The sequence below is a fragment of the Mustelus asterias genome, chromosome 16, assembly GCF_964213995.1.
Source record: "Mustelus asterias chromosome 16, sMusAst1.hap1.1, whole genome shotgun sequence".
NCBI classification, from domain to species: Eukaryota; Metazoa; Chordata; class Chondrichthyes; order Carcharhiniformes; family Triakidae; genus Mustelus; species Mustelus asterias.
In genome coordinates, this window is record NC_135816.1 from 53231260 (window position 1) to 53246538 (window position 15279).

The window sequence follows — 15279 nt, forward strand, 5'->3', positions numbered from 1 at the left end:
TGAGCAGTCGGTGGTACCTTTGGCATGAGGCAAGGCAGTCACTGCTATAAATCCATTGTGTTAACTGTTGAGGTCAATAGGTAAGGTGGTGCACTAGTTAGTTCTGACAAGCTGGACGTGAGTTATTTCCTTAATACGACTATATACTGTGGAGTCAGAAGTGGTGGTTCCTGCAGCGGACTGAAAGGAAGCGCTAGTAAGGAAGTTAAGGCAATGGTGATTTTGAAAGACACTGGGAGAGCAGGTCTAAATTAACCTTCTGGATTGACACAACCTCCAGTTGCACTGCTCCTCACATAAATCCAAGAAAGCAATTCTTGGCATGTGCATATGTGTTGGTTATGACCTCCTACAGACAACCCTCACCACCTGCTGTCTTATCATAGGCACAGCTGCTGCCGGAGTTGATTGCTGAGACTGTTGCTTTTCTTCCAACTATTCCTCCATCCCAATGAAACTGGCAATAAGGCATCCATGAGAAGCAAATATAACTTGCTGAGTGGAAGGAAGGCAAAACATAGCAAAGCTGCGATCTGAAATCTGAAACCGTTGTATTAATACAAATAGTACAATGATCCTATGATCCAATTATCAACAACTGAGTGACTTAAGTAACTCATGATGTTAAAAGTGCTATATAAATACAAAATGTCTCAAGGCACTTCACTGGAGTGTTATAAAGCTGCCTCTGACACCCAGCCAAATACAGCAATAGTAAGTTTTTTAAGTTTAAGTTTATTTATTAGTGTCACAAGTAGGCTTACTTGAAGTTACTGTGAAGTTACTGTGAAAATCCCCTAGCCGCCACACTCCGGCACCTGTTCAGGTACACTGAGGGAGAATTTAGCCTGGTCAATGTGCCTAACCAGCACGTGATTCAGACTGTGGGAGGAAACCGGAACACCCGGAGGAAACCCATGCAGACACTGGGAGAACGTGCAGACTCTGCACTGACAGTGACCCAAGCCGGGAATCAAACCCAAGTCCCTGGCGCTGTGAAGGCAGCAGTGCTAACCACCATGCCGCCCTTGGTCAAAGAGGTGGGGTTCAAGGATTATCTTAAAGCAGGAAAGAAAGGTAGATTGACAGAGGTTTAGGGCAGGAATTCCAAAAGTTAGGGCTCTAGCATCGGAAAGCAGGGCCGTCAGTGGTGGAAAAACTAAAATTGTTGATGCTCAAGAGACTGGAATTAGTTGAGCAACTAGTTCTTCAAGGATTGTGCGGTTTGAGGAGATAACAAAGATTGGGCTAATCTTTCCATATGCCTGCAGCTAAGTATCCCTTTCAATACTAATTCAGTGGCTCCAAGTCGCCAAGCCTGGTGGGTTTTACTAGTAGTTGGGCACTGGGTGAGACTTCTGTGATTTTGCTTCAAAGTGCCATCGGATTCCTAATAACACCATTGGATCCCTGCTTACTGGCATTTATGATGCATTTGCCTGTCTCTGGCTGACACCTCAACTGCCTGTTGATAACGGGTTAGGTTTCCTCTCATGCTGGAAGGGTTAAATTCCACCCTGCCCTGAAAATTCCAATCAAAGTGCTGGAGATGTTAAAACAAGGGAGAAATGCGGCACTTCACTATCTGGCAGCCTTGCTGAAGTAAAGGAAGTGTGTTTTATTTATTGTGGGCTGACCGGTTAGCTCAAATGGTTAGAGAGTGGGCGGACTGTGTAGATTTAATTTGTATACTGGTTGAGGTGGTTTCGTTTTGGGACCTGCCTCTTCTACATTTCCCATTGAATACCATGAAAAGATTATTATAGATGTGAAGAACATCATGATGAGCAAGCCTCGGATAACCAAGGTCTCAGCATGGAGGAAGAGAAGAAAGACTTTCCTTTTCTGGTAGCTTCAGTGTGCATGTGTGATTTGTGTCCGAGGACATCTTCCAAAATGCAAATTTTGCTATTTTATTTTTAATTTTTTGCTGTTTTTGAATACAGTACAATTTTATATTTTTTACCGGACAAAATGCAACAAGAATGTTCAGACTCTGGCGACACAGTGGTTAGCGCTGCTGCCTCACAGTGCCAGGGAGCCAGGTTCAATTCTGGCCTTGGGTGACTGTCTGTGTAGAGTTTGCACATTCTCCCCGTGTCTGCGTGGGTTTCCTCTGGGTGCTCTGGTTTCCTCCCACAGTCCAAAGATGTGCAGGTTAGGTGGATTGGTCATGCTAAATTGACCCTTAGTGTCCCAGGATGTGTGTGCCAGGGGGATTAGTGGGATAAATACGGGGGTAGAGCCTGGGTAGGATGCTCTGTCGGAGGGTCGGTGCAGACTCGATGGGCCGAATGGCCTCCTTCTGCACTGTAGGAATTCTATTCCATAACCTTTAAAAAAGGTCCTGATTGCACTGGAAATCTGAAATAAAAATCAAAGAAGGCAAATGCATAGCACGGCTATCAGCATCTTATAAAATATATATAGATTAATGTTTTAGATATATATCCTTCATCAGAAATAGGAATTTATAAAAGACCATTACAACCATTTGAGTATCTCATCACTCTGCTTTTCCAAACTGCTTTGGTAAATAATTTATTCAATGTCCTACATTTTTTTTTAAATTATAATATTAATCATTGTTATATTATGTCAATTTTGTCTTTCTGGACAGAGAAATAATTGAAAACTGTGAATCTTTTCATGATTATCAGTCACGTTATTTCGTAAACATACTTTAAATACATTTTCTTGAAATCCTGGTTTCTAAACTCTGGCTATGCAGCAGCATAATAAATATTCTATGGAACAAAATGTATTAATTTGCTCTGCAGCAGTTCCTGGCATGCCAGTAAGGATAACTAACTTAGGAGACTTCCTTAAGACCAGATAAAAGTAAAACCTAAGCTGGAGGATCCCATTAGGAAATGGGGTGGGGGAAAGAGTTAGTGCGCAAATCGCAAGGAGTTGTAGAAGAATGTATTCACTATGAAAACAGCAGTGCGATAAACAGCAGAAAACTGGTGTTAGAAGATTACAACCAACATGTAGCATCAGTTTTAGTATACTTTCCTATTCACATATAACTATCAGGAGATTACAATCCAAGTAATGCCACACATTCAGCAGTACACCAGGGGAGTTGACAAAGTTCAATGTTAAAGGTCAATTCTTATGTTCAGGATGCCTTTCTGTAATATATTCAAATGATAGATGAGGACCTAATCTTGCTGATTGGTAATATAGACAGGAATACTATTTTGCATCCGCAAATAATTAATTGCATTAAACTTGCAACATAAGGTTTGGTTTATTTATTTTCAATAACCCAACAATAACTTATGTTATATAGTGCCCTTAATGGAATGAAACATGCAACCATGCTTCACAGGAGCATTATAAAACAAAGTAAGACACGCCACCCCGCACCCCCCCACACCCCTTCTTCTCCCCCCCCCCCCCCCCCGCCGAGCACAGATTTAAGTAAATTCACAACTCCACAAATCTATTTTCATAGGAAGTGCCCTGAACATTTGGACTGTTGTCCTGGGATGGGGTAGAGTGTTAACAGGAGACTGTCCTGCTGCTCCCGCCCACAAGGGTTGCTAGGTACTCAGGCAGACTGGTTAAAAGGCTTGCTTCAGTGCTCTGAGACTTCATCCCAGTTGTAAGAAAACCAATAAAACCAAAAATAGTCCTCACCCCTCACTCTCCCTCACCCCCACATGCTCCCCAGGCTCTCTCTATTCCAACTCATGTATCCTCATGTCTCCCATCCATCCCTTATGGCCACTCATACCCTCCGTGCCAATCTATGCCCCTCTAACCATCCCAAGATCCTTTATTGTCGCTAGGCCAACTTACTGCCAACTCATAAACTTATCCACCCATCACCCTTACACCCTCCATGCCAATTCAGCCAGTATGTGGTCTGTTCTGTTGTCACCACAAGTGATGTGTACTGCTTGAACACCATGATGTAGCCTTGTAGAAGTTACAAAGTAGTCTTTATTAACATTACTGAGCAATGTACATATTTACAGTAGAGAGTAAAGGTATGGAGAGGAGATGGTGGCATAGTGATATTATCATTGGACTAGTAATCCAGAGACCCAGGGCAAGATCTGGGGACCCAGGTTCAAATCCCACCAGGGCAGTTGTTGAAATTTGAATTCAATAAAAAATCTGGAATTAAAAATCTAGCGATGACCATGAAACCATTGTCGATTGTCACAAATTCTCATCTGGTTCACTAATGTCTTTTAAGAAATGCCCTTTAGGGAAGGAAATCTGCCGTGCTTACCTGGTCCGTCTTACATGTGATTCCAGATCCACAGCAATGTGGTTGACTCTGAAATGCCTTCTGGAATGAAGGACAGTAAGGGATTGGCATATAAACACTGACCCAGCCAGCGATGCCCACATCCCATAAAAATGAATTTTAAAGAAAGGTCTTTACATGTTGCTATCTCTGGACTGGCCTTAGCCATGTTAACCTTTAAGGTACAGTAAGAAGTCTCACAACACCAGGTTAAAGTCCAACAGGTTTATTTGGTAGCAAATACCATAAGCTTTCGGAGCTTGCTGCTCCTTCGTCAGATGGAGTGGTCTCTGTTCTCCAACAGTGCACAGACACAGAAATCAAGTTACAGAATACTAATTAGAATGCAAATCTCTACAGCCAGCCAGGTCTTAAAAGATACAGATAATGTGGTTGGAGGGAACATTAAACACAGGTTAAAGAGATGTGTATTGTCTCCAGACAGAACAGCTGGTGAGATTATGCAAGACCAGGGGCGAACTGTGGGGGTTACTGATAATGTGACATAAATCCAACATCCCGGTTTAGGCCGTCCTCATGTGTGCGGAACTTTTAGGTACCAGATCCTTCTACTACATGGGTAGATCTCGGGAACCATTCCGACAAACAAGATAGAGTTCTATGGGCAGAATTTTACATCCCTCCCATCAGCAGGTTCATTCAAGTCCTGTCAAGTTATTGAATGGGTCGCTGCATTTTCTGGCCATGCCCCTGTTGCACCAGGGTCATAAAATTCTGCCCTATCTGTCTATTGCAAATTCTATTTAGAAAAGAAAATCCTTCAGTGATTAAAAATCCATTAAGGGGAAGCTGGGTGATCATTAGTTTGGTGGGAAAAAGATCGAGAGGAAAGGAGGTGGGTTTTATGACCAAGATAAACTCAGAGAGGACATGGAGAGAGATAGGAGAGAGGGATGCAAATTCAGGGCTGGGGCACAAGGAGACATTGGAAGAAGTTTGTCCAGGCAGGCTCGTGGAAGAGAGGGACATGGCAGGGGCAACTGATGGGATTATCATGATCTTGGTGACAAAGAAGACCAAAAACTCCTAATTTGCAAAAGGGAGAAGAAGCTGCAGGTTACCTTTGAACCCAGTTCTATTGTGACTGAAGATTCAGTTATGCTGCGGCTTTTGCATCAGTTCAAAATTATTTTGGCTGTGTATTAAACAAAAGTTGGCAGTTTATTGCAGACAATCAACAGAATTGTTGACAACAGAATTGCCAAACATATTAAACTCCGGAGGTTCGAAACTCCCTCCATGACCTTGCCATGAACTTGTTTGAGTTCATAAACATTTTAGATTGAGTAACTCTTTGGTAGTCAATGATTAGTTTACATTTTTGACCATTTATCCACAAGGATACTACATTGTCAAAATCACCCTTAGTTTTAACTGCTTGGTTTCAAGCTGTGTTAATCTTGCTGGCAGCTGCCTATAATAAGGACCAAGAACTTCCCCAAAGTGTTGCTACTCAGCTGCCAGAGACACAGAGGAGGCCCTCCCCTCCTTTTCCTTTTATGAATAAACAGAGTTGCTGTCACATTATCTACAAAGTTATGGCAGGAGATGAGCAGCAGTATTGAAGTGGCCCGCCCTAATAGATTTGGCAAGTTTGTTTTGGCATTGCTCTGGCTGTGACCAATGCGTCAGGAGCCAGGGTTGTAGCACAGCACAAAGCCAATGGAAATGCAAGAATCAACTTTTTTGTAGCTGTACAATTAGACACTTAGTGGTCTCATCTTCTTTCAGTTTTATACTGACTGCGCTAATATTGACAGCATTGACTTGCGTCTTCCTTCTGAGACATGCATCTTTCAATGTGCATTCTAAAATCCTAACTGAATTGTGTAGATTGTCTGCTGGGAAGTAAATCAGATAAAATTCCAGTAGGATTGATATGTACTTCAGGTAGATGTTCCTTGCCAAGTTAAAACGTAGAAGAATCAATTGGTACCACAGATTTTATTTAAAATCCCCTCTTCAAAATCGATGACATATCTCGGCTGAAAGTGAAAAATGAACATTGCTGTAATAGGGTGCTCAAAAATAAAAGCGGGTATGTGCCATAGAATATACAGTCAATGGAGAATAAAATCAAACAGGATTTAAAGTAGGCTGCTGATTCACTATTGACCATTTAGTGCTTTTGCCCAAGGTGAATTTCACCTCCAGCCTTTCTTCATCAGTTTGACAAGGTAAATAGATTAGAATGAAAGTAAGATCTACAACATAAACATGACAACAGAGTTCTGAAGTGAGAAACTATTCTTGTTCAGAATTGTTTTTAATCAGTGTAAAATTAAGAGAAGCACAAAACAGTATCATGTAGAATAAAATTAAGTATTTTTGGTTGTGATAATGGCATAAATCATTCACTGTATACTAACACGTGACAATAATACATCAAATCAAATCAAAAAAGAATTTGACATAATGTTAGGATTGTATGTGGTGTGTAACATTTAATTGGCTGTTGCAGTTTTAAATCAAGGCATATCATTTTAGTGTACCCCTGTGTCAGTGCATCAATCACCCCAACAGTCATTTATAGCAAAATTTTTATTGCAATAGTATTTTGGAAGATTTTGTGTGGATTAAGTATTTTGTTTGTGTTCTATTTTTATTCCAGAATGCGCTGGCTGTGGAGATGAAATCAAACATGGACAGTCACTGCTGGCCTTGGAGAAGCAATGGCATGTGAGCTGTTTCAAATGCCAGGCCTGTGGTGTTGTGCTGACAGGAGAATATATCAGCAAGTATGTGTGGTGCTCAGAGAATGCCAAGTGATTCAGATTCATTCACTAATGAAATGTTATCCATTCAGAAAGAATGACATGGTGCTTTGTATTTAATTCACATGATACCCTAAAATTCAACATATTCATGGCAATTAATCTTGCTTGGGTTTTCCTCTTCCTCTCTTGAAGGTGCTGTTTCATGGTGGCTTACTGCCCCACATATCTTTTCTGCCTTGCAGTATCGCATCCAAGTTCCTACTCCTGCATGGACTATGGGGTGATTTTGATCTTTAGTTCCTGGACCATAATCTGGCACAGCAGATCACCCTTCCATTGTAGAACCTGTTCAGTCATCCTTCAGTAATTGCTGCTCAGGCATTGAAGGTGAAAATGAATTACATGCCCAACCCCTTACCCTTGCCTCTTCTTTGAGTCTTGGCAATGAATTTTAACATGATGATATTGCGACTGAGCTGAGTGTTATCTTTATGTCTGCGCAGTGTAATCTCCAACAGTGGTCACTGGATACTAAGCAGTGACAGGAATTTTCCCTTCTTTTCTGGAACATAGGTGCAACCTAAAGTTCAGCACAGAGAACATGCTAACTGTTGAATTTCCTAGTAGTTGTGCCTTAAAAAAGTGAGGGTGGGATCTTGAGCCCTCACTCTCTGTGCAAATAATTGCCAGAGGAGGCTTGAAACCTGGTGAAAACCAGCAACGGCAATTCACGCTGGCGAGATCGCAATTTCCAATTTTCCCTGCCCCTTGCCGGCAACGTAATCAGGTTCAGACCCATGGGTGTGAACCTGATTTTAATGCATTTCCATAAATTTAAATATAATTATCCCCCCCCTCACCAAATTAACCCCCTTCATTAAATTTTCATACCTCGTCGACATGATGTCACATTAGCAAGGTTCTTGACTGATTCACCCAAACATAAGATAAAAGCAAAATACTGCGGGTGCTGAAATCTGAAACAAAAACAGAAAAATGCTGGAAAACCTCAGCAGGTCTGATAGCATCTGTGGAGAGAGAACAAAGCCAACGTTTCGAGTCTCGATGACCCTGATGAAGCTCCTGCAAAGAATAATGAGATAAGTGACCAGTAAATTTGCTTTACTGAGGTCAGTTGAAAAATTTATATCATCAGGATGTCTTTGCTTTTTTTCACCTGGTATCATGAAATGTTTTACATCCACCTGAGACAGACCTCAGTCTAACCTGCAAGGCAGCACTTTGACAATACAGCACTCTTTTAGAATTGCATCCCCATCGGTCAAGATTAGGTGTTCCCATCTCGAGAGGTGAGGTTTCAGCCACAGTTTTCTGACTCAGTAAGAATGCGGCCATTGAACCAAGGCTGCGGAGCCAACAATTCATGTTGCTTCACATTCTTTCAACTGGTGCATTGAAACCCCTTGATCCTTTATAGCTTGAAAGAACCAGTACATTTTATATTGTTAATTTTCTGTAAGACTGCCAGCATTTCAACCTGTAATGCTGTTACAGTGTAAGAACAAAAAGGTTTATAGAAGCATGCAGTGATTTAATCACAGTTGTCTGAAGATAATCATAAAACATTTAGGTATGGAAATTCATACCTATTAATTTTGATGCACAACATAACTTGACCTCCAGAGCTGAGAAGGTGTGTGATTATGAGCTTGGTAGAACTTGCGAAGTATCAATTTTCTTTCTCTCTTTGTAAGGGATGGCATTCCTTATTGCGAGACCGATTACCATTCTCGGTTTGGAATTAAATGTGAGACCTGTGACAGATACATCAGTGGGAGAGTGCTGGAGGTAAGTGTCCATTAAAAAGAATGGATGGATTTTTATTCTAGCTCTATGAAGGTAATTCTATTTCAAATTAAGTTTTGAATCATGATTGCAGGGTCCATTCCCTTGAATACCATGTTGCTCTGGGTCATTGACAGCCATCAGATAATTTACGGGGTGGCGGACAAATCCTTAGAAGAACTGATCTGTTTAAAAGGTTAAATGATTATGCAAAGTGCAGTGATCATACTCGAGAGAATTTGAAAAACGCACACATCACAATGTAAGAATTGTGTTATGCTCCAAATTTCCATAATAACAGCAAAGATGCACTGAGCTTTTTTGGGGTATTTGTAATAAGCCACTTGATTGGTGAATTTACCTATTCATTTATTACATTTTCATTTTAAACCTTTTCATGTTGAAGTGGTGGTTTACTGTCACAGTGCCCTGTCCCGTGTATTTTTACCTCAGCTTCAAGTTGAATTGTCACCAAATATTTGTCAGAATAATCACATACCGATTGTGGACACATCTTTGCGTTTTGCGATTTGCTTTAGTGTCAACACTGATAGATCAGGAGGCACCACACCGACAGCACAAATCTGAACAGAGCAGTAATCTCTCACATGTGAAAAGGAGGGAGAACTTACAAATACATTGCAGCAGGTTCATTTATTCATTCGCTGTGTGCTTTGTCTGAAGTCAGCTCCTTGGCTTGTTGTCTGCCAATCTTCCGTCCCAACCCATTTTCTTGGCAGTTTCTGTCAGTGGTAGTTTTGCCAATGTCTTCCGCTCCCAGGAGCAGGGCGAGGAGGCAGATCCCAAGTCAACCTCAGCTGGGATGCGGGTCCAACCCATGCTGTTGCCGTTATTCTGAAGACCCAAGCTTTCTGAGCTAACTGTCCACCAGCAAGATCATAAGTACCTTCAAAAAGATCATGTTCTTTGTTTGGCCGCATATACCAAAGTACATCTTCCCTGAAATTGCTCCTGAGTACTCCTAACAAGTATTCTCCTTGGGAGCAGCTTTTCACCTTTCTACTGGATTAATTTGTCAGTTATTTGGCAGAGGAGCACATACTGGATCATTGCCCGAGACATTTTGATAGAAGTTCATTTCTCTGTGGCAACCTACACATACTATGGCTTGGTGCCACCAATAATATTTACTGTAATGGAGATATAATATCACACAGTTGTGCAGGTATTTTGGTTGCACTTCAGTTTTAATGAAGTTAAACTTCTTTAAATATTGTTTCTATTTGGAAATTATCCTGAAAGAACTAAAAGACTCTTTAACTGGCTTGAAGGGACTTCGCTTGTGTACTTAGGAACAGGGCATATATAGCCCCTCAAACTCTGTTCGGCCATTCGTTCATACCAGGACTTATCTGTCACTGAACCCCACATACCTGCCTTTGTCTCTAACCCTTAAATTTATTTGGTTAACCAAAATCTATCAATCCTAGATCCAAAATTAATTGATTTAGCATCAAACTGCCGTTTCAGGAAAAGTTCTAAACTCCCATCACTCCTTGCATGTCAAATTGTTTGCTGACTTCACTCCTGAATGGCTGGCTCTAATTTCTAGACTCTTTCCCCTAGCCTTAGATTCCCTAAGCAGTGGAAAGAATTTCATTTTTCTCTATCTACTCCATCAGATCCCCTTAACATCTTGAAAACTTTGATCAAAGCACATTATAGTCTTCTACTTTGCAGTTCAGGTATCATTCTGGTAATCTATGCTGCACCCTCGCCAAGACCAATATATCCTTCCTAAGGTGTGATGCCCAGAACTGAACACAGTTTGAAGTTTAATGGTTATTTATTAGTGTCACAAGTTGGCTTACATTAACACTGCAATGAGGTTACTGTGAAAATCAGCTCGTTGCCACACTCTGGCCCCTGTTCAGGTAAACTGAGGGAGAATTTAGCATGGCCAATGCAACTAACCAGCACATTATTTGGACTGTGGAGGAAACCAGAGCACCCGGAGGAAACCCATGCAGACACAGGGAGAATATGCAGACTCCGCACAGACAGCGACCCAAGCTGGGGACCGACCCCGGGTGCTCTAGGTGTAGTCTAACCTGGGCTTCATATAGGTGCCACATGACCTCTAACCTCTTATGTTCTATTCCTTGAGGCGTAAAGGTCGGCTTTATATTAACTTTGGATTTTATTTTGAACCTATCCATGGCATTTTATTCATCTATGTGCATGAATTCCTTAAATCTCTTTGGACCTCTGGCCTTTTATTTGGTTCAAAGTGGATGAATATATTGAAATCTATTTGCCAGTTTTCCTATTCACTTAATCTATTAATATATCATTTTATGTTTCCATCTACATTGCTTACAATACCATCTATTCTTGTGCCCTTGGCACACTTGGATGTATGACTCACTATCCTGTGATCTAATTTGCTAACAGGTACAGTGAATAGTTGAGGCCCAAACACAAATCCTTATGGGACACCATTGACCATGTGCTCCCAATTAGGGTACCCCTGCTTATTATCCCTATTCTCCGTCTTCTGCCATTCAACCAATTTCCTAACAAGGTCAGTAACTTGCCATCAATTCCAGGAGCTTCAACTTTAGTTAGAAGTCTTTTATGAGAGACTTTATTGGAGGATCTTTGCCTGAATGTTTCTGGAGTTTGCTTCAAGGATGACACTAGCATTTGTTCAAAGGTGATCCTATTGAATCTCGTGGATGTGGCGGAGGCATTGCTGATGGAATTCCTCTTATGTGGCGTTGATACATTGCAGGTCTCACTGCAGTACAGGAGAGTGTTAACAATTCCTCCTTACACTACAGGTTTTGTCGACTTGCAAAGGATAAACAAACGATCTGTCTTTCACAAACCTGTATTTGATCTCTCTGATCAACTGTCAATTTTCAAGGTGTTCAGTTACCATGGGGAGGATTTTCCACTGATTTTTGGGGGGTGGGATCAGCAAGGGAATGGGAAATCCCGCGATAGTCCCAAAATGTAATTTACACCAGCGGAATTTACCATTGCGATTGTCGTTCCACCACCTACCACCCCACCCCCCCCCCACTCCGCCCCCACCACTGACGTAACAGGAATCCTGACGCTTAATGCCAGGAATCCTATTTGAATACATTTAAATGTCATTAATAGACCTTTATGCTTGGTAACCCCTCCATCCATTAGATTGTCTATTCATGCTGACCTGAATCATGACAGGCCTCCCAGCGCATTTACCTGGTGACTAGAACCCACCAGAGATGTTCGTGTAGTGCACCATCATGCCTGGGAACTACACCCTGGCACTTCCCCTGACACTGGCACCTGGCACTTCCTGGGCAGTGCCAGGGGATATTTCCTTGGGGTTGTTCCCTAAGTTTGAGGGAGAATGGTTTTATTTTTAATTTCTTGTATCGGAGCACCCTGTAAAAAACTTTAGACATCTTTTAAAATCGAAGTTGCTGGCAGGGCCGACTCAATCATAATCGGTGACGTTGCAAGACCCGCACCTTTTTTTTGGTGGAGATTGCCACTTTTGAGGCTGGCGGCTTCCTCACAGTATTTCCCGCCCGCTGCGCCACTCTGCCTATTTTTGGGAAAATTCTACCCCGTGTGTTTTTTATTTAGTCCAGCTTTGAATGTGATCACTGCTGGTAAGGCCAGTATTTATTCCCCACCCCTATTTTGCATTGGAATTGAATGGCCTGTTGGCCAGTTCAGAGGATAGTTAACAGCAAAGAGTCAATCACATTGCTGTGGATCTGGTGTCACATGCAGGTCTGACAAGGTATCAAAAACCAGAATTTTATAGCAATAATATTATAACAAAAGCCCTTAGAGTTATGTAAACAATCATCTATTGAAGGTGCAGGAACTGATTTTTTACAACTCAAAGACACTGGAGGTTTTTAACTTTCAAAATTTAACGGGCAGAGGATTTAAATGACTCAAGAGCTTTCCAGTTCAAGAGACTTTATCTGCCTTTTCTGAGTATTCACTTCTACTCTTTAAAATGGTAATACACACATTATGGGAAAAGAAACTCACTCCAGTGAAAATGGGGCCTGTTTAAACTCAATACTCAGTATAGTGTTCCTGCTGGATAAGGTTAGTTTCTGCAGATCTTAATTTGTTCTCACTTAGGTTCCCCTAACTCTGTACAATACTGGTCATACCCACCATGCTCTACATCTCTCTATGGAGGTGTGACCAAGGTCTGGAGCTAACTGCTCAGATACTTCTGCCTCTCTCTTAGGCGTCACGGTGTCTCCAACTCACTCCAGTTCAGTGACTTTAAATCGGAGAGATTCAAGGCAGAGGCATCTCTCAGAACAATCTACAAACGCCACATAGTGCAATGCAGAATATTACTCCATTATAGCTTAGTCTATACCTATTTACAGATAAAATGTATCTATAAATTATTTTTAGCTTTATGGCTATTTACTACTTAACTAACACCAAAACACAAATGCTAGCTAATAAATAAAAAAGACTAACCACTAAAAACACTAACCAATAAACTAATACTAATAACTTACCTTCACCACTCCACACTCTGTTCTGATTCTGATATTACTTTGAGTTTTCCTTCTGTTTGGTGTCTGCGATTCTGCTCTCGATAGCCTCTGAGATTGCCAGCACTTGTGAGCTGTTTACATCTGTCACTCTGCTGCTGCCTCACATTTGCACAAACCACCACAAGAGTTAAAGGCAAAAGAGCACCTCCTTCTCCCTCTGCACCAAATTCCTACTCTCCAAATTCTAGACTTCCCACTTCTTTCACTGAGTTAATGTTGCTATCTGTGGTTTCGCTGTGTGCCTTAGTGCTTGTCTCTACTGGTTTTATTATTGCACATAATCAAATATTTGTCAGAAAACAAACAAAATAAGACTCATTTCATCCTGAATTATTAAAATTTTTATCCTGTGAGCCCTTTGGGAGAGAAGAATTTGCCTGCTCATGTGAGCTGGTGAGACACAGCCACTCGTACATTTGAATTAAAATCCAAATTGTAGTAATGTACGTTGTCCCACATGGAGGTCCGATGTCAATATGTTCTGATCATAGGAGTGAAGGTTTCCTGTGGTTACTGTCTGTCAGCGATATTTTAAATACAGCGGCCGATTAACTATATTCAATATTCTGGAAAAGTCTTAAAAGCATTTATAAGTCCGTTAATGGCTTCACTGGCAATATTGATCAGAATAAATCTTCCTCAGTGTATACTAGACAAGGGGTGGCACAGTAGTTAGCACTGCTGCCTCACAGCACCAGGGACCCAGGTTCGATTCCTGGCTTGGGTGACTGTGCGGAGTCTGCACATTCTCCCCATATCTGCGTGGGTTTCCTCTGGATGCTCCTGTTTCCTCCCACAGTCCGAAAGACGTGCTGGTTAGGTGCATTGGCCATGCTAAATTCTCCCTCAGTGTACTCGAACATGTGCCACAGTGTTTTCGTAGTAACTTCATTGTAGTGTTAATGTAAGCATACTTGTGACAGTAATAAATAAACTAAAAAAAAACAAGAAGGCAGCTTTCATTTTCTTTGTTAAATTTGTTGTAAAGATGAGTTTTTAAAAAGATAAATTGAGTTTGTGTCTTTATATGCCCTGTTTGTGAACAGAATTCCCACTCACCTGAAGAAGGGGCTTGGAGCTCCGAAAGCTTGTGTGGCTTTTGCTACCAAATAAATCTGTTGGACTTTAACCTGGTGTTGTTAAACTTCTTACTCACAATTTTAAACAGATATTCCCAAATTAATAAAAATCAACCTGATCAAATTCCGAATCAGCTTTGGTTTTCACCCCCATTAAAAGTACATAAACTGATTTATTTTTTTGCTATCTGCAAGAGTTTCTGATTCAGAATACAACACTTGTAGTTGCGGTAAATTTCAGCAAATCATGCATGCCATGTTTTCCTGTTGGGTGATGACTCTGACCTGGAAAGTTGTGTACAATCAGTAAACCTTGCCATGTTACAAATGCAAAATTTCCCCATTACTGTGTGTCAAATGTTGATCACGTTCTTGTCTTCCATTGAGATGGAAAGAGTGCAATGCACCCTTCCACCTGACAGGAGGATCATTGGATAATAAAAGACTGTCTGATTTATCGCTACACATACCTTCCCTGCCAGATGATCAGGATTAATGCAGCTGTTTGTTTGCTGTACAGCTGGCTGCTCAGGTACAGAGCATGTACATATGTCATCAAGGTTTCCATTAAACATCAATCCTCGTTCCCATTTGGCCATGAAAGGTTTAGATGCAGCTACATTGCCTCAAACTTCAGAAATATTCTTTTTCTAAAGACTCAGCTTGCAAAAGTATATAAAATTGATAAGCAAGAGATGATTAATGACATGTTCTTGTCTTTTCTTCTCTCTCCTGACACTCCATAAACTGTAGCCCATAAATAACATCTGTTTATCTCCTGAATTCGAAGATAGTTCACATCTGTCCAGATACCTCTGCAAGAAGCAGGT

The 15279-nt window shown here is 41.2% G+C and overlaps 1 protein-coding gene across 1 annotated transcript in view; it reads left to right on the forward strand.

Annotated features, from left to right (window-relative positions):
- The window catches only part of ablim3 (actin binding LIM protein family, member 3), a 276638-nt gene that overhangs the window by 159630 nt on the left and 101729 nt on the right, over positions 1–15279 (forward strand). The window contains exons 5-6 of the mRNA XM_078231125.1: positions 6900–7026; positions 8721–8814. Coding sequence (XP_078087251.1) covers positions 6900–7026; positions 8721–8814 — 221 coding nt within the window. The remainder of the gene's footprint in view (positions 1–6899; positions 7027–8720; positions 8815–15279) is intronic.